The sequence below is a fragment of the Mesocricetus auratus genome, unplaced genomic scaffold, assembly GCF_017639785.1.
Source record: "Mesocricetus auratus isolate SY011 unplaced genomic scaffold, BCM_Maur_2.0 Super-Scaffold_15014, whole genome shotgun sequence".
Classification (NCBI taxonomy): domain Eukaryota; kingdom Metazoa; phylum Chordata; class Mammalia; order Rodentia; family Cricetidae; genus Mesocricetus; species Mesocricetus auratus.
The window spans coordinates 9,064,173-9,083,587 of NW_024429186.1; the positions used below are offsets into that span (position 1 = coordinate 9,064,173).

The 19,415-nt window shown below is 52.8% G+C and overlaps 1 protein-coding gene across 1 annotated transcript; it reads right to left on the reverse strand.

The window, feature by feature from the left end:
• Nucleotides 1-16,723: 16,723 nt before the first annotated feature.
• On the reverse strand, nucleotides 16,724-18,914 carry Dio3 (iodothyronine deiodinase 3). Its single transcript, XM_005139294.3, has one exon. The coding sequence runs from the start codon at nucleotides 18,492-18,494 to the stop codon at nucleotides 17,580-17,582; it is 915 nt and encodes a 304-aa protein (XP_005139351.3). The 5' UTR covers nucleotides 18,495-18,914; the 3' UTR covers nucleotides 16,724-17,579.
• Between the last annotated feature and the right edge of the window lie 501 nt (nucleotides 18,915-19,415).

A 19,415-nucleotide genomic window follows, 5' to 3' on the forward strand; every position in this document is an offset into this window, starting at 1 on the left:
GAGGTGTGGATTTGGGCAAGAGGCGGTGGGTGTTTTGTGTGAACCTCTGTTACGTGCAGGTGTGTGTGTGTGTGTGTGTGTGTGTGTGTGTGTGAGAGTGAATACCTCCCAGGGGAGACATAAGTAATATCTACTCTCTCCTCAAGAGGGCCCAAGAACAAACCACAGTATGGGTTCCCCTGGCGAACCAGTGATTTTATGAGATTACTTACAGAGTATGGGTGAGGGGTTGTGGACAGGAGCATGAATGATCCTGCCGCAGCCACACTGGAAAGTCTTCTGATAGCACCAATGATGGCTTTCCCATGGCTGCAGAGAGGGAGGCAGCCCCTTCTATTAACCTTCACCAGTCTGTCTACTCCAGCATCCCGTGAAGCCATATACAGTTAAAGCAGAAATACACACTAGTGTCTGAGAAAAGTGGCTAGAATCTCTCCTCCCCCTCTTCTGTGAGGGAATGCCAACTGTCCCCTGTCCTAGCAATGATGGCCTCTTACAAGCAGACACCGCTGAGCTCCTGAAGATGGGTCTCATACTGCAATGGTGCATGGGAAGATGGACCTAATCACAGGGGGCATGTGTGCCTACAGCTAGGGGATGTGTCCCCTCCCCCTACAGCCCTTCTTCAGGGAGCTTGCTCTGTATTAAAGGAAACTCTGGTCATCTCAGATCCACTTACACAGAAAACCAGAATGTCTCTATGCTGGACGTCTTGCAAGCCAGAATCACACAACCTAATGATACAGCAGTGTGGTAGTTTGAATGTAATAGACCCCCATAGTCCCAAAATCTTATAATCTCAAAGGGAGTGGCAGTATTAGGAGGTGTGGCTTTGTTGGAGTGGGTATGGCCTTGTTAGAGGAAGTGTGTCGTTGTGTGGGCGGGCTTTGAGGTTTCCTATGCTCAGGATACCGCCTAGCACATCAGCTCTTTTCCTGTTACCTGCAAGATGTAGGTCTCTCTGCATGTGGCCACGCTCCCTGCCATGATGATAACGGACTGAACCTCTGAAACTGCAAGGGAGGCCCCCTCAATGAATTGTTTTCTTTGTAAGAGTTGCCACAGTCATGGTGTCTTTTCACAGCAATAAAATCCCAAATGAAGACGTCCAACTAGAGTTATTGAGGCACACTCAGCTCACCTGCACACTCAGCTCACCTGCACACTCAGTTCATTTGCACAATCAGTTCATTTGCACAATCAGCTTACCTGCATTCTCCACTCACCTTCACACTCAGCTCACCTTCACTCTCGGTTCACCTGCACACTTAGATCGTCTGCACACTCAGATCACCTGCACACCCAGATCACATGCACACTCAGATCGCCTGCACACCCAGATCACATGCACACTCAGATCACCTGCACACTCAGGTCACATGCACACTCAGATCACCTACATCATGCCATCAGAGTCTAAAGCTCTGACCCAGGCTTTTGCTTGTGTTTGGTGGCCTCTCAGGGGACAGTGTCTTCTATACCTGGATGTAACACAAAAAAATAAAAACCCAGAGATATATGTTGGGGTTCAAGCTCCAGGCTATTGAGGGTAGGGCATTGCTGAGCTGGAATTGGTGGTAGAAATGGGCAGATCTAGACCTGGGACCCAGCTCCAAGCTCTGTTTGAGGGCCCAGCAGCCCCTTTGTGAGTTAATCCAGGGACAGGACCAGGCTGATCCTTCTGTTCTAGGGATCTGGGGATTTCCCTGTCTCCCTTGACCTTGTAAATCTCTCATATTCCCCATGGTTCTCTTGGAGTTCTGACATTCCTGCATTCAGTTCCCCTTATGCTCCTGGTGGCTTTGATGTCTCAGCCTAGTGAATTCACAGGAGCTTCACAGGTACTTACCCACCTGAGTTCTTACTAAGATGTAACACTCCCTTGACAGACAGGGGAACTAGGTGTAAGCCCTTTCCTTGGTCTTGTGGCTCATTGGTGGTGGAGCAATAATTCGGTCTAGCCCTGGTGCCTGTGTGCAAGGTGACTGGGTGACGGTCCTCTCTTTGGGGCTGTGGTAGCGATCAGAGCAGAGGGGTTGTTCTCTGAGACAATTGTGTTTGTGTAGGTCCCAGTGGAAGAAGGTTGTGCCAGCTCCTCTGGCTACATGAGGGACCGCCGCCGTGAGCTCCAAGCCCGAGGAAGGAATATGTCTCCTGTGCTGAGAGACGGCCTGTGACCACAACAGTGAGAGGCTACGCTTCACCCTGGCCAGTCAGGCCTTTTCTCACCCCGTAGTGGTGATCGGTGGGGTTGCAGCCACCATGTACTGCATACTGGGACATCACAGGCACCAGTTCACTGTGTCCTCATTGAGTCAGGGTCACAGATATCCACCTGTCGTGGCACCCCTCAGTCTTCCTAAAGCTGAGGGTCACCTGCACTTCGCACCTCACCCTAGCTTAGTTCCATCAGTCACTGTAGGCCACCCTTGCCCTGGCGGGAGTCTTGAGAGTCTTAACCCTTAGGTTGACGGGCTTGGCTTTATCTGCACATGGCCTAGCCTGAGCCATGACACCCATCACATGACTTGAGGCTTGACAGTCCTCCACATGACTTCAGAGAAGTGGTTTCAAAGCCCTCTTTGTGGGTCTCTGGTATAAGCTAACGCAAGAGCAGGGTGCTCTGGGTGTCAAAGGAAGCAGCCTACAGCGAGTGCATTGGGTGATGTCAAGTTCAGTGCAAGTGGCTTTGACATTTCACTTCTTACCGTGTATATTTTTTTTAACTTGCCAGGGCTTCATTGCATAAACCCAGCACCCAGCCTAGGGGCAGTGGGTTCGATGAGAGCAGCACATATTTCAACAAGGAAAATATCAAGCCTCAGGGCTTCCGGTGCCGTCAGTGTGGCTACCTTGGGCCGGCGTGAGGCGCTGGGCAGAGCTAGTGTTGAGTTGGTACAACCAGTACAGAGTCCTCTCGCCTTGAATTCTGGCTCTACCCTTTGTGGGTTAGAAGGTGGGCTCTTCTGTGCCTCAGTTTCCGCTCCTGCAATCGGAGCTTTTTCCTTAGACTCCCTGCGAGGGTTACTTTGGGGAGCCTGTGTGAACAGCTACATAGTGGTGCTGGCCTTGGAAGACACCTGGAGTCACCCTGGGTGACCTTTAATAGCCTACTCTGGCCCTGCTCCTGGGTCAGAGAAGACTAAGGTCTCAGGGATTGCTGAATGTGTCTTCCCGAGCAATTTGACAGCAGCTAGAGGGGAGGAGTCCTCTGAGGACTGGTAGCTGAGGCCTCAGGGGTGGGGGAGGGAGAATGAGTGAGTTCTGTTTTTTTTATGGTAAATTATGAACCATTGCAAACATACAGAGCCCACATCCACACCCACTGCCTAGATTCTTCACAGAGTGACACTAGCTTTTGGTTTTACAACACGAAACAAACACTGGATCTGGCTGGGTTCCCTGGTCCTCATTCACACTTCCTCCCCCCACTCCAGGAAGGGGCACCTGTGGAATGGCTTTCTGTCTGTCCTTCGTGCTGTCCACGTGTGCAGCATGTATTCATATTCACAGACACTGGAGCACTCCGCACACCCCCTCTTGTAACCTGCCTTTTAGTTTCGCGTCTTCCGCGACCGAGGGGACAGTCACGTGAAGCAGCACCAGCTGTTTGGAGCTGTAGGCTGAGAGACATTTGGCCCCAGACCCTCCTGTGGCAGCTACCAAGCCGTCTGTATGCCTCACTGGGTTCTCCTCCTCCAGGTGGACACGTAGATGGAGGCCTTGCCTAGTGTCTGCAGAGCCCACAGGCATGACCAGCTGATGCAGGCTAGCCACAGGACTTCTGGAAGAAGTCCCAGGTTACACAGTTTCCCTGGTGGGCTCACTGAGCCCCCGGAGTACAATGCCGGGACTTTGCTTTTTTGGGGGGCTTCTTTTTCCCTCCTCCCCACTCCCCTAGAATGACCAGATACTGCAGAACAGACCACCCAGAGGTGAGTGTCAGGACAGCCACCTCATTAATTCTCTTGCCTTGCGGCTGATTGGGCTCAGCTGGGAGATTTTTCTGCCTGCTGTGGTTCTCAGTCTTCCTAACGCTTCGACCACTAAACACAGTTCCTCAGGTTGTGGTGACCCCCAACCGTAAAATTACCTCCTCGCTGCTTCAGAACTGATTTTGCTCTGTTATGAATCTTAATGGAAATATCTGATGCGCAGGCTGAGAACCTCTGGCATGGGCCATCTTATGTGGGAAGACAAAAGGGACATGAAGGTGGCCAGGTCTCTCCTCTCCTCCGTGTGGCCCCTCCAGCAGAGTAGCTGGCCCCAAATCCCCAAAGCAGGAAGGTGAAGCAACTTGGACCCCAGTGAGTTACAGGCCTACTCAGAGCCAGTGTGGGTGGGGTCCACACCAGAGTGTGGCCACAGGGGACATGGTTGAGCATAGCTCCTATAGCTGGTTACAGGCCTTAGTGTCTTTGCTGAGCTCTGAGCTTGTGTCTGCTTCCTGGGGTACCGTCAAGGCCATGTCCAAGCATCTGCTGGGTGCTCCCAGCAAGCCAGGGGCCCTCAGCCCCAGCTTCCATGGGTGAGCCCAGTGTTCCGATCAGTGCAGAACCCCATAGTATATGGCCACAGTTGGTATTTCCTCCTGAAGGTGGTGAGTTATGGTATTACTGTGGCAACAGATGACCTGAGCTTGGTGGCCTGAAACAAGGCCAATGGCTCCTTCAGTTCTGGTGGTCCTGAGTCAGGCTGGCCCCCTGGGTTTAGATGCCCTTGAAGAGTCTGGTAGAGAACGATTCCTTTTCTCCCAGCTCCCCCAGCCTCTAGAGACTAGTGCTCATCTGTGCTCACGTTCTTCCTCCATCCAGAGAGCCAGGCGACCCTGTGACCCCTGCGTTCCTCTCGTGAGGGGCTTTCTGGATGATCCAAAGCCAACCTCTCACTTCAGCTGCGGGCACCCTTTGCCACGAAATGTTGCGATCATCTCTAGCCCCTGAGGATCAGGCATGGGCATTTCTGGAGGGTGGACCAGGATAGCTTTGCAGGCTCCGGAAAGTAGATCGTGCTCACTTGTCACCCCTGTTCTATGTGGGGAGCTCCCAGTTCAGCTGTCCTCCTCCACGATGCTGTGTGTGCTCCATGCATACTCTTATTGGCTCTGTGGACGACAGTGCTCCCTCCCAACGTCAGCTTCATCCTTCTGTTTATTGTTTTGCTTTGTTTTGTTTGTTTGTTTGAGGCAGGCTATGACTCAGCAGTTCATGCTGACCTATAACTTGTGATCCTCCTGCCTTGGCCTCTTGAGTGCTGGGATTATAAATGCGCATCATCGTGCCCAGTTTCTTTGTCCTGTTTTATCCACCAGGCGACAGGTGTGGGAAGGAGGCTAACTATGGGACTGTTGGTGAAGGAGGAGCCCATTGGGCAGACCTTGTGTCCAGGATGACGCTCCTAGGGTTCCATGCCTCCCTGAGTACGAAAGGAGACGGAGAGCCTGTGGAGGGAGAGATGCCACAGCGGCTCAGGCACACAATCAGGCTGCAACCACGCTGATGGGAACCAAATTGCAACTCTTCTTCCTGCCTCCTACCCCCTACCTGACCTCCTGCTGTCCAGCTCCATCCTCAGAGGCCACCAAGGGCAGCCTGTGGTAGGGGCTCCACTCCCAGGACACAGAGTGGGCTGTCTCAACTGACCCCACCCTGGAGACACAGGCACAAGTGCCAGCAGGTATCCTAAGACCAACCCTGCTCTAGGGAGTGCCCACATCTTTTCTTTGGTGTTTTCCCCCATCCCAAGACTGTGGCGATGCACTTTTTAAAACTGTGTAGTGTGATGTGTATGGATATGAGAGGGGAAATGCTAACCATGTAACCCAATCTACACAGGTATGAAACCTTACAGTAAATTAAACACTCTTGTGTGCCGACACGATACACATGATAAAATATGCACACCATAAAATTCACCTTTTTTGTTTTTGAGGCAGGTCTTATGCATCTCCGGCTGGCCATGAAATCCTACTTCTCCTGCCTCTACCTCCCAAGTGCTGAGGTTCTAGGCCCTCCACCACACCCGCTAGGTCTACCATTGTGGATTCATGTATGAATATAGTGGACAGAGGACAGACAGCCATGGTGCTGGCCCTTGCCTTCCACCTTTTCCTCTGCTGTGTGTGCCAGGGTAACTGGCCCGTGAGCTTCTAGGGATTCTCCTGCCTCAGACTCCCTTCTCCCATTTCCTACAGGAGAGTTGGGACTCCAGATAGTCACGAGTGTATCTGGCTCCCATGCAGGTTCTCGGGCTGCAAACTCAGGTTCTCATGCTCCCACTGCAAGTGCTTTCGCCCACCCAGCCGTCTCCCCAGCCCCAGAAACCCATGGGGTTGTATTATGTGTGCTGTGTTATCTGAGATGTAATATTAGTAATTAAGGTTAGAATAAAAGAACCCATGTTGCATTGGCCAGAATTACCAAGGAAAGGGGGAGTGTCTAGCAAATTGCTGCCATTGAGACTGCTGGGCTACGAGAATTTATTGTTATTTAATAAATTCTGACATTTTAGAAATATGCAAATGTGTTCCTAACATAGTGTGCTCTCAACAGCCCTGTGGAACAGGACTCAGGGCTGGCACAGTTCCGGGCAGGAATGAGCATGGTCTAAGGAAAGAGTGGCCGTAGGGATGATTCCCCCCCCCCCAAGTCCTTTCCTCTCCCGCTTCCTTCTTCCTGATGCTCGACAACCCCTAGGAATTGCACTCAGTGTGCAGATGGGGCTGAGGAGATGAAAAACTTTCAGATCTTTAACCAGGAGAACTTATCTGTGCTGGGATTGTCTGTTGTGTTCCTTCCCGTGTGGGTGGTGAGCCGTGGTCTGTGTCGCCTCAGAAGAGAGTGAGTCCTCGGGAGGGACAGCTGTAGATGCGGGACTGCATCCTGGGCAGAAGGTGGTTGGAGCGCTTTCTCTTGGAGGGGTTAAGGAAGCCAGAGTAGTGGTGGCTCGCGCAGAGCAGCTGGGCCTGGGGCAGCTTCTCAGAGCAGCTCCTGGGGTGGTTCTCCCTGCTCTGCCCAACCCTGAGCTCTGTGCAGGTCAGGGTGACTGGGTCTAGCTGTCCCAAAGAAGGGAGAGGAAGTCCAGGTCAGAGGGAGCACGGTTGTGGTATGGGTGGAACTGGGAGCCAACACATCTGTCCAGTCTATTAGCCACCAGCTCGTAATGGAGCCACTGGGAAGCCAGCCTGGATTAGGCAGGGCTTGTTCCCCACACCTCTGCCCATCTCATAGCACCTTCCTGTACCTCCCGGGACCTTCAAGGAGCAGCTCCAGCATGGGCTAGTCACCCTTGCCTTTCATGCCAGAGTCTTCCTCAAGGACTTTCCTGCCCTGGCCAAATGCTGCCAAGGTTCTCCCCACATCCTTCTCAGGTTAGCAAGATGGACCTCTAGGAAGCCCTCCTGGAGTCTCCCTGCTTCCCTTCTCCTAGGCTTTCTACTTTTTTGGTTTCATTTTCACTTGCTGGGTGTCAGAGACTCATTGAGAATATGGAGGGGGAAGTCATAGGCTCAGGCACACTCATGCATGCACATATAAGCACAGATATGTATACATTACCTGGACTCATTCATCATATGAATGTACACATATGTATCCCTCTTTCTGCTTCTCTCTCTCTCTCTCTCTCTCTCTCTCTCTCTCTCTCTCTCTCTCATGAATTCTTGCATCCAGCTGGTGACAGGCTTCACAGCTCCTTCCCAGTGCCTTCCTCTGCCCGTCCCAGCTCTGACTCTGGTTTTGGTCCCCTGGGCTATCAGAATCCATGTGCACGGTAATGGCTGGTGTTGGTGTGTCATTTTTGCTTTCGTTGAGTCTGGCACAGAGACAGTCCAGGTGTGGTAATATATTATTTATGATTTGATAAAGCTTGCTTGAGGGTTCAGGATGCAAAGCCAGCCATAAGCAATAGTGGTCAGGCAATGGAGATACACATCTTTAATACCAGCAACCATTACTAGTTAGCCATAGAGCTAGGCGGTAGTGGCATGCACCCTTAATCCCAGGATTCAGAAGACAGGCAGATGGCTCTCTCTGAGTTCAAGGCCACCCTGGCCTATGCAAGATTGGATCAGCCTAAAAGAGAATTAGAAATCAACCTTTAATTCCAGCCCAAGGGAGGTATGTAAAAGACAGGAGCCCGATGCCTCAGACTGCATTCTGAGATTAGTCTCTAGCCATGCTGAGGAGAGGCAGCAGTCTGGGGCTTGCAGGAGAGCTCATGGAGACAGGATCAACCCTTTCAGCTTGAGGCAGAGGCAGAGGCAGAGGCAGAGGCAGAGGCAGAGGCAGAGGCAGAGGCAGAGGCAGAAGTAAGAGCTAGTGGCTTGGTTGCTTTGCTTCTCTGATCTTTAGCTTGAAGCATGAACCCATTTATATACGGGTTTTTGTTTTTTTGTTACATCCAGGTATAGAAGAAACTGTCCCCCAAACAAAAGCCTGGGTCAGAGCTTTAGAGTCTGATGGCATGATGTAGGTGATCTGAGTGTGCATGTGACCTGAGTGTGCAGGTGATCTGAGTGTGCAGGCGATCTGCGAGTGCATGTGAGTGGAGAGTACAGGTGAGCTGAGTGTGCAAATGAACTAAGTGTACAAATGAGCTGAGTGCAGGTGAGCTGAGTGTGCAAGCTCAGAGTGCAGGTGTGCTGAGTGCAGATAAGCTGAGTGTGTAGGTAAGACGAGTGAGTACAGGTGATCTGAGTGTGCCAATGAGCTGAGTGTAAGCTGAGTGTGCCAATGAGCTGAGTGTGAGCTGAGTGTGAGCTGAGTGTGAGCTGTGTGTCAATGAGCTGAGTGTGAGCCAATGAGCTGAGTGTGCCAATGAGCTGAGTGTGAGCTGAGTGTGCCAATGAGCTGAGTGTGGCTTGAGTGTGCCAATGAGCTGAGTGTGACTTGAGTGTGCCAATGAGCTGAGCGGGGTGAGCAGTGGGCAGCGGGGTCATTTCATTGTTTCTAAAGGATGGTACAGAGGCCTGGATGAAGGACAAAGCAGGGGTCCTCTTCTGTCCCCTTACTCACCTGTACACAGAACACAGTGTGTGGGAACAAGTGCCACAAACAGCCAGGCCAGATGCCAGTCGCATCTCTGTTGTTACCAAGAATAAAATACACGTGGGGGACCAGATACAAAACAAGAGCTTCATTTGGGCCACCCTGCACATAGCTAACTGTGATCATTTTGTCTTTAAGACCCGGGAGATGAAGGAAGAACACTGTGATGGCTAATTCTGTGTCACAGTGGCCAGATAACCGTTATCCACCGATGTGTCTTGGAGCAGATATGTGGATGGGCTCACTCACGTTTGGCTTGGTAGGTTGAGGGAAATGGACGCCCTCCCCCGAGGGGCCTCACCCAGCCACCTGAGGGCCTGACTGGAATAAAAGGCTGAGTAAGGTATTGCTCTTCCCTGCTCCCCCCCTCCCCCACAAGCAGGGTATCTGTCACCATCCTTGTCAAAGTATCTGACAAATGCAACTTAGGGAAAGAGAGAAAGGTTAATTTCAGTTTGAGGGTATTGTCTATTGGGGGGGGCATGGTGGTGGGAGTTGACAAGTTACATTGTATCTGCAGTCAGGAAGCAGAGGGAGACTAACGCTGGTGTGCAGGTCACTTTCTCCTTTCCATTCAGCCCAGGACCTCAGAATGTAGAATGTGTTTTTTGTCTGCTGTGAAGCCTCTCCGGCTCCAGAGACACCCTCCTAGATACTTAGAGTTTTGTCTCCTGGGGAGCTGCGGATGCCATCCCAAGCAGGGGACTGGGCTTGCCTGGAAGAGCAAGGCTCAGATCTCTGGGTCTCTGGCTTTGGAAAACAGATTACCTTCTCATCATCACCACCGGATGCTATTGCCTTTAAAGGCTAAGGCATTTTCCTTCTGCAGTACTTTCCTTTGTAAAAACACACACACACACACACACATATATATATATATATATATATATATATATATATATATATATATATAATGATTTTCAACCTTTTTTGCCCAATTCTGTTCTTTTTAATTTAATTTTATTATTATTACTTAAAATAGATGCCTGTTTATTTTCTAATGGAAGAGTGTGGATTTGGGTGAGTGGGGGAAGTGAGGAGGACCTGGGAGGGGTTGAGGGAGGGAAACTGTAATCACAATACATTGCATAAAATAAAAATATATTTTCAATAAAAAGTTACACTGTGTATGTGTATGTCTGCACATGTGCGCCCTGCCCCCCCGCGTGTGTGTGTGTGTGTGTGTGTGTGTGTGTGTGTGTGTGTGTACGTCAGCAGACAGCTTGTTGTAGTCATTTTTCACCATTTGAATCCCAGGGATGGGACTCAGGTGACCAGGTACCTCAGTCACTGTTCTATTGCTGTGAAGAGACACTAGGAGCAGCACAATTCTTACAAAAGAAAGCGTTTAATTGGGTCTTGCAAACAGTTTCAGAGGCTTAGTCCGTTCTCATCCTGGCAGGGAGCATGGAGGCCGGTAGGCAGGCAGACATGGTGCTGGAGAAGTAGCTGAGAGCTACATCCTGATCTGCAGGCAGTCAGGCAGACGGGTGGGGACGGGCAAGCACACCCAGCATGGGCTTTTGAAACCTTGAAGTCCACCGCAGTGACACACTTCCTCCAACAAGGCCACACCCATATAATCCTATAGGGCTTGGTGTCGAGCACCCCTACCCACTGAGACATCTTGTCAGTTCAAGATGATGTGTTCTTCCAACACTGACCCAGGGATGCATACTTGGATAGACCCATACCCCAGCTGCTGTGGACAGGCTGCTGTAGTGCACCTGGAGCCCCGATGTCTCTCCCCCCCCCGACTCCTTTTCCTATACACTCACACCTAGAACTGGGATTCTGGGCCATGGGGTGGTTCCAAATCCAGCCAAGTTGGCAATCAAGGTGAACCATCGTCACAAAAGGTCCTTTGCCCACTTCAAAATACAACTTCATATTTTTTTTTGCTGCTGAGTTGTTGAACTTTCTTATACGTTTCAAATATTAAAAATTTATAACTTATGATTGTATATTCACCATTGTAATTTTTGTCTATTTTTAAGAACACTTATTTGTATCACTTTTAATTATGTGTGTTCATATGTGGTGTGTGTGTATGTGTGTGTGTGTGTGTGTGTGTGTGTAGTGCAGATACCTGTGGAGGGCAGAGGCTTCAGATCTGTGGACCTGGAGTTACAGGTGGTTATAAACTGCCTGATATGGGTGCTGGGAACTGAACTTGGGTCCTCTGGAAAAGCAGCCAGTGTTCTTAGCTACTGAGCTTTTTCTCCAGACTCGGTTTTGACTTCTGAAGTCTTTGTGTGGCTGTTAAATGCTTCCCCCGCTCGGCATGCCGCCTCTTCTCTCTGCTCACGGCTTTCTTTGATGTGCACTAGCTTTTAATTTTGACTCAGTCTCATTTGCTTTTTCTTCTTCTGCTGCCTCTGGTTGCAGGGTCTTCTCCAAGAGCTGACTCTTCATGCTAAACCTCTAACTGTCATCTCCTGTTGGTTCCATTTTTTTTTTCAGAACTCAGACTAACACCACTACACGAACAGCGACACATTTACATTCCATGACATTAATGTAATAGTAATACTGTTCGGTTAATGGCAATACATTTCACAGAGAGTAAAATGTTACCTTTCTCTTCTGTATAATGACATTCAATAGCAAGGAAACACCATGACAAGTTGGGATGCCTTGGGAGAAAGGAAACGCTTTCTGTACTGTCAGTGGTATTGTGTTTAAAGGGCAGAGGTCTTACTGTTTCATTTTGCAGGGGACTCTGCAAAGCCTGTACCAGCTGTGACCATTCTTTCTTGGCTTCGCATCCCCACATGCAATCTCCAAAGAGTCTGGTGTCGTCTGCCAACTGACAGGATCTGGTCACTTCTGGGAGATTGGAGCTACAGATCTTCCAGACTTCAAGGGGAAACAAACAACTTGAGATCAGGTAAATAATGAAGTGAGAAATAATTTCTAATGTAAGTATATCCCATGCAATGTATGGGGCACACTTATGCTAAAGTATTGCTTGTTGTTTAGCTGAAATTTAAATTTAACTGTGTGTCCTGTCATTCACCAGCCTTCTTTCTCTCTCCCTCCCCCTTCTTCCTCAGTTCCTCCCTTTTCTTCTTGCCTACTAGCCTGCCTACCTCGAATTAAAGTACCCCTTCCCCAGGCCTGGCCCAGAGCCCATTAACTCAGCCACACTTGCGCCTGCGCTATGCCCTTCCTTCCTGGCCCTGGGGGACAGCCACCATTTCTGCTGGTTTTTAGTTGAATTTTTTTTTCTGTCATAAGAGCAATACTCGTTCATTACTGAAAAGTCACAGACTACAGATAAGCAATAAGAAGAAAGCAAGAAAACAGTCAGAATCCCACCCACACAGAGACGGGTACTGTGCCTACCGCCGGTAGATTTTTCTAGAGCTGTGTGTGTGTATACTCATCTTTGCAGATATTTTAAAAAGAACATTAAACCAAGCACCCCAACCCAGACTCATTGCTCTGGTGTCTACTGAAGGAGGAGCAGACCCTCAGTCCTCCCTATGGGGAGGAGCCCGGAGTTAAACCCTAGGAGTGGAGGATGACAAGCCTTGGTCAAAGCCACTTCTAACCCTGTGACTGCTGTAACAATGTTGCCACAACTGGGATGGGGGGGCGTCCTGATGCTTTGGCTGATGGATGGATTCTTCTTACCATGTCCCTATATGGCCTTTCCTCTGTGTGCCTCTGTATCCTGATCTTAGGAGGACTCTAGTCAGGTTGGATTAGGGCCCACCCTCATGACCTCATTTTAACTTAATCACCTCTTTCTAGGCCTGATCTCCAAATAAGGTCATGTTCTAATTGCAGGAGGTGAGGCTTGCAGTATAGGAATGTAGAAGGTAACAGTTCAGGCCCGGACATCCTGGCCTGACATACTGGGCCTCACTTTCTTCACCCAGGAAATGGGCTGTGATCACGTTCTTCAAGGTGACCAATCAGCAGGTTTTTAGAGGCAGTGGCCTTTGTTCCACCCCCGAGTAAATCCCCTCATCAGTATGTCTTGCAGAAAGTCAAGGAGGAGGTGCCCCGGCCTCTTGGTGCCTACCTATTCCTTTACCCACCTGTATTTGTTTCTTCAGGCCAACCCTAAGGCAGTGGAGGCAGTGATGCCACCTGCCCTCTGAGCCCAGGGTCCCTCTGACTGTGGTGGGTGGATAGATGTGCCCCCCAACTTAAGTTCTCCCTTCTGACCAGCACCCATTTCACTGTTTGAAGTCCCTATCCCCAAAGGCTCAGGTGTAACAGCAGGAGGGGGACCTCTTCCTCTGGCCTGTCCGGCTGAGGGCTCCTCCCCCTCTGCAGTCATGTAGAGGGCATCTGGCTATGTGGACAGACGTGTATTTTCAAGCTTCCTTGGCTGTGCTTTTTCTCTCGGGGATGCCAGTTCCTCCTTCCACACATGCGTGGGAGAACCCCTGCCCTCACAGGGCAAGCGAGACCCCCCCCCCTTTTAGGACCTCTTTAATAGCCTTCATCTCGCCCTCCATGTTGGAGGCTGGACTTTGAACCTTCAGCCTGCCCTGGACCTCTGGGAATGTGGAAGCAGTAAAGAGATGGGTGGGTGAAGGGAACAGTCAGAACCCTCACATTACTGCCCCCCCCATGCACACGGATCTCAGCCTTTCTTGAGGACAGAGTGGAGTTCTGCCTCCTGGGGGAGGGGCATTGAGATGCCAGGATGATTCCAGGCAGAGTCTGCAGGCACAGACCTGCTCAGACCAGATGGATCGTCAGTGGAGGGGGCTGCGGGAGGGAAGGGGCCTGAGAGAAGCATGTGGGGTGGGTGGGCGGTTATCAAACCCAGCTATGGAAGCTACATCCCTGAGTGGCATGCACAGTAGTGATAATCCGAAACGGACTCTGAAGGGAGCCGCCTCCGGCCCCAGTGGAGGAGAGGAGACTCAGGTCAGGGCTCACAAGCATTTCCATTTTTGACTTCTCAGGAGTTGACTCCCTTGCATTTCACGGCAGGATCTCTCTCTCTCTCTCTCTCTCTCTCTCTCTCTCTCTCTCTCTCTCTCTCTCTCTCTCTCTCTCTCTCTCTCTCTCGTCTCCCTCTCTCTGTCTCCCTCTCTCTGTCTCCCTTTCTCTGTCTCCCTCCCTCCCTCCCCCTCTGACTGCTGCAGAACTCTGCACTTCCCTAGTTCCCTGGGTGAAGCTCACACGGGTATTTTTATTGTGCTTATTCTCTTTCAGTTCTCCAGGTTGTTTGACTTGAAGGGATAGCAGATTTCACTGTCCATGGCTGGGTTCCTGATGCTCAGTCAGAAAACTCCTCTCAGCTAGGACTCTGCGTCCCGCTGTATGTCCTGTCTTTAAAATTTAATATGGAGAATAATAAACTTATGTGCCATCTCTGTGGTTTTTAGTTAAAAATAAAGGAGACACATGGGGGGGGGAAATTAAGAAACAATTCCAATCAGATTTTTCTGGAAGGCAGTTTAGCAACATGCTATAAAACAGGCATATCTGTGACCCAGTGCTGACTTAGCCATTTCACATTAGGAAGAGTGTCATGCTCTAGATAGAGGGGCAGATCTTGTGGCCTTTAGAGTGCCCACCCAGACCCATGTTCCTGACTCTCCTTTTGGCCACGTGCTGTGGCACTGTTCAAGTCTCAGTTATTGATATAGAAGGAGAGAGAGCATGCGAGGCAGGGTGGGTAAAAGTTAATGGTGAGGGGCAATGGTGGGATAGGCCTTTGCTTTTAAGATCGACATTCACAGGTGGCGAAGGTACACAGGCAGGGAGGTTACCGAGAACCATTTTCATCTTCTTCAGTCTTTGTTTTCTGTAACGAGCGCACTTTTTTAAAATAAGAAAATGATATATCTTTTTCAGGAAAGGGGGGGAAAGCAGGAAGGAAGGAAGGAAGAGAAAGGAAAGGCAAGAAAGGAGGAAGGAGGGAGGGAGGGAGAAGAAGGGTGTTGAGACTCCATTGGAGCTGGGGTGGGGGCTGAGGAAAGGGCGGGAACCTCTGGAACACACGGAGCTCTCCCAGCTGTGGCCTGGACGCCTGGAAAAGCTCTGCGCTCTGCTTCGGGGATCACACCCGAGAGGGGTTAGACCCTCAAGTGGCCAGTGGGGACCCAGATTAGTCCGGCCCAGCCTCAGCGGGGCAGCTGTGTTCTTAGGGCGGGTCTTGCCCAGCTCCAGGCGGTGGTTCCTCAGCGTTCCCTGTGTTTATTCTTCCTGAGGTTTCAGGATGAGAAGTGCGCGCAGGGGGTGGGGTGGGAGGGGGGGACGCAGAAATACCATCTGTGCTGATTTTTTCCTTAAAAGTTATTTTTCAATTGAAGTATTTTCAAAGCAAAAAATATACAATAAAGAATAATTCACCGATGTTAGGGTGTCAGTTCCAAGGGTTTTCAGGGAAGAGGGTAGGAGGGAGGGGGCTGCCCGGGGAATCAGGGGACAAGTTGGTGGGGCAAGGGCCTGTCTTCCTCTTATCTATGGGTCCCTACTCATCCTTGCGTGCGCGCGCGCGCCATGCATCAATCAAGAAGTGTGCCACACAACCCTATGCCCCCGGGCTCAGACCGCAGAGTTCACTGTCCTTTCACATCAGGACTCGACTCTGACCTCGGACTCCCTTACTTTCTTCTCACTTTTTCTGTTAAGATGTCACCAGCAGAGTGAAGTGCAGGGTGCGCTGATCTCTCTCTCTCTTGTGCTTTGGAAGCTTCCTTCAACTCACTCCGGGAGCTGCCCCAGGCGGGGTGGGGTGGTGGGGTGGTGGGGGTGGGGAGGAGGGCGGGGTGGGGGGGGATTGAGGGTGAGCCTTGTGCGAGAGCTCCTGGCCATGACTGCACAGGGATGGGTGCCAGCACCACGACCTCCCTCCCCACCCTCCTCCGCCCCCGGTCTTTCCCATCCTCCTTGTCTTCTCTGCTTCCCATTCCCAAGCAGGGTGAGGGGTCGGCGGCAGTGAGGTTTGGCTGGGGCGTGGGAAGCGGGAGGAGGAGTGTCCTGGGCGCGGGCATCCCTCAGCATTCCCCGTCCCAGCAATGGGAGCTGCGTCAGAGTAATGGAGCCGCTGTGCCCCGGTGTGACTTTAGTCGCACCTCCCAGCAACCTGGAGGGGGGGGTCAGAGACAATTCGGTAGGTGAGGCAGGCACAAAGGGCTGGACCAGGGCGCAAGGGCAATTTAGTGGCCGGAAACCCATCCCTTGGAGGTTCTGTCTCTTATCCTGCACTGCCCAAAGCTGGGAGAAGTTAGACGGCACTGTAGTTGTCCTAGTGTGTGTGTGTGTGTGTGTGTGTGTGTGTGTGTGTGTGTGTGCGCGCGCGCGCGCGTGCGCGCGCGCGTGCCCTGACATGAATAAGCGCAGTGTCAAATGAGGGCCTTCTTGTCTCACCTTCTCATGGGCCTCTGCGCCCCGGGGTCTTCTGGCCCCAACTTCTCTGCCCCAGCGTAGCAAGTGTATATGCGTCTGCGGTCCCAGGACAAACCCTTCCCAAGGCATCCATTGCGCCCCCCCACTGCAAGGTCTGGGCTCCTTCGCACCCCTCTTTTCCCCCAGAGTCACTATGGGGACGCAAGGGAGAAATTGGTGCTTAATTCTTCCTGCTTTTCAGAGACACGAGAAAGTAAACGGACCAAGGCAATCAGAACAACTTCCTTCAAGTCTTTATTATTGTAGCTTAAAAGTTTATACACAAGGAATGTTTCCAACACAACACTCACTGACTGGTCTTCACCCCCGCCCCCAATCACAACTCTCTGCTTAGGACTCCCAGGCTCTCCCCCATCTCCCTTCCTTCGAACTACTCCCCCAACCCGCAAGGAGTTATAGCCTCCTTCTGGGGTTCTTCATACCTCGCCAATGCCTCAAGTCACTTCCTTTGGTCCCTAAGCCTACCCCTTACCATGTCCCTCTTCCACCCCATTTTTTGATGGTTCCTTCTGGAACCCAGAGCACTCTCCCCTTCTTACTTTAGGCACTATTTTAGAGCCCTTCTGCAATTCAGAGCCGACCCGTGGTCAAGCCCAGTTAGAGTCGGTTCGTCATCAGCAGTCGGGCTCCAGCGCACCCAAAGCTAGGTGGGGAAAATACCCTGCCCACCCTTTCCCTATCCCGAGCCCCTCCCCCAGCCCAGGGACAAGAAAGAAACACAAAAGCAGCAGGACTCCCTGCATGCGACAGGTGGGTGCCAGGCAATTAGCAAGAGTCTCTGGCGCTGCTGGAACCCAGCTGCGCTCGGGGCGCGCGGGCGTGGCCAACAAGTCGGCGCTGTGGGATGCTCGGGACTGTGGCACACTGCTAGGGAGCAGGTGTGAGAAAGTCCAGCAGGGACAAAGCTGCCAGTTCGAGTCGCAGCAATGCTTCTGAGAGCAAGCCAAGCAGATACAAATACAGCAGAGTCTCATGGATATTAAGCCGTTAGGTGGCTGAGAGCCAGACTCAGCCTGAGTTCTGTGGCTGTGCGCATCTGTGCCATGGGCACCCCAACAGTCTTGACTTCATTTGTAGCGCTAGCATGTGGGCTTCGAAGGCCCGAAGACCCAGCCCTCCAATGTCAGTCACTTGTCCCTTGGTTATTTAGAATCGATGTGGCCTACTACCGTGCAACTGCTCATCATAGTGCTCCAACCAAGTACGCAGCTCAGACACCTGGTACCCGTCCGGGCCACGGCCTCCCTGGTACATGATGGTACCACTCTGGATAACGTAGAGACGCTCAAAATAGGCACCATATGCGGAACTGCTGGAGTTGGCCATGGTGTCCAGGACCAGAGCACAGCCAGGTGCACCTTGTTGAAGTACCCTTGCCGCGCTGACACGGTCCTCTAGGCTTCGGTGCTGTGGGATGGAGTAGGGTGAATCTGTGGTGACCCAGCCGTCGGATGGGTGGGCTTCCTCGATGTAGATGATGAGGAAGTCAACATCACGTTGGTACTTGGTGACCAGACGCTGGAAGGCGCTCATTCGCGCCATGAACGGAGGTCAGGTACAGCTGCCAAAATTGAGCACTAGTGGGCGGCTCCCTTGTGCATAGTCGAGGATGCGCTGACTCTGGAAGCCATCAGGCCGGACGACCTCCGAGTTAGGCGCAGGGCCACCCTCGAAGGCCTGCTTGAAGAAATCCAACTTCTGGCCATGCCACACGGCTTTGAGAGAGGCCAGGGTGCACAGACGGTTGTCGTCTGATACACAGATGGGTGGGTCATCGGCGGGCACCTCCTCGCCTTCACTGTTGAGCTCTACTTCGGGCTCAGGGTGGTCAGGATGTCTACGACGCAGGAAATGCTTGCGGATGCACAAGAAATCTAAAAGCCAGAGCATGAAGGCCGTGCCTAAGAAGCGCGGGAACAGCACGAGGCACGAGGCAGTCTGGGCGCAGAGCCTCAGAGAGTGAAGCAGCAGGGAGCGGATCATGGTGACCGCGGGCCCCGAAGCCCCCCGGGGTCCTTCACCTTCTCCGACCACCAACCGCGAGGCGGCCTGGCGAGGCATCTGGTCTTCGTCGACTCAGGGAGCTCAATTTATAGTCAAAGCTTGAATTGGCGGGAGACTCCACCTCCGGCCGGGACCCGCCCCCTTGCAACTTGAGCCCGGAGGGATCACCCAGAGGCGCGGCCAATGCCCCAGAAATCCTGGGTCGAGGGCGGGTGTAGGCTGACTGAGGGTGGAGCGGTGCGTCCCAAGGCTGGCAGGGGCGGGCCTGAGCCCCGCAGCCAGCTCTCAGGGGCGGGGGACCCCAGAGTCGCTGCGGCCCGGGACTGGGAGCCCGATCCCAGAGTCGGGCAGTCGGTGGTGGCAGTGGGCTAGCCCGCGCAAGCGCCTCGCACTGCCCAGGTCCCAGCGGCCGGGCCCCAGCCCGCGCCCCTCTCACCGCGCACCTGAGCTGAGTTCCCTGGCGGCCGCAGGACCGCGCCGGAGCTCCGGTTCGCTTCCCGCGCGCCGCCGCCGCCAACGCCGCCCACGCTGCTGCCGCTCGTGCGGGGTCGCTGCCCAGGTACCGCGGGAGTCCAGGTCCGCGGTCGCCGCTCGGCCGGCCCCCGGCTGCAGCCCTGCCGGGGACGCGGGCCCGCGAGGAGGCAACTTTGGGTTCCCGCCGCCTTCCCCGCTCGCCCGCGGGCGCCGCTCGACTGCCGCAGCCCGTCCGCCCGCCTCCCGCGCGCGCTCACACTCGCGCCTCGCACACAGCCGCCCCCCGCACCGCCCCGCCACGCACACCGCGCTCCGCGCCCCCCGCCGCTGCCCGAGCTTGCCGCGCGCCTCCCCAGTCCGCGCCGCGCCCGCCCCGTCCCATCTCGTTCCCGCCGGGCGCCACGGTTCCCGGGTTAGTGTCCCCTCGGCTTCAGCCCGGCGGTGCAGAGGGCAGGGCCCGAGGGTGGGCTAGTGCCTGGCTCGGGAGACCTGGAGAGTCGCGGC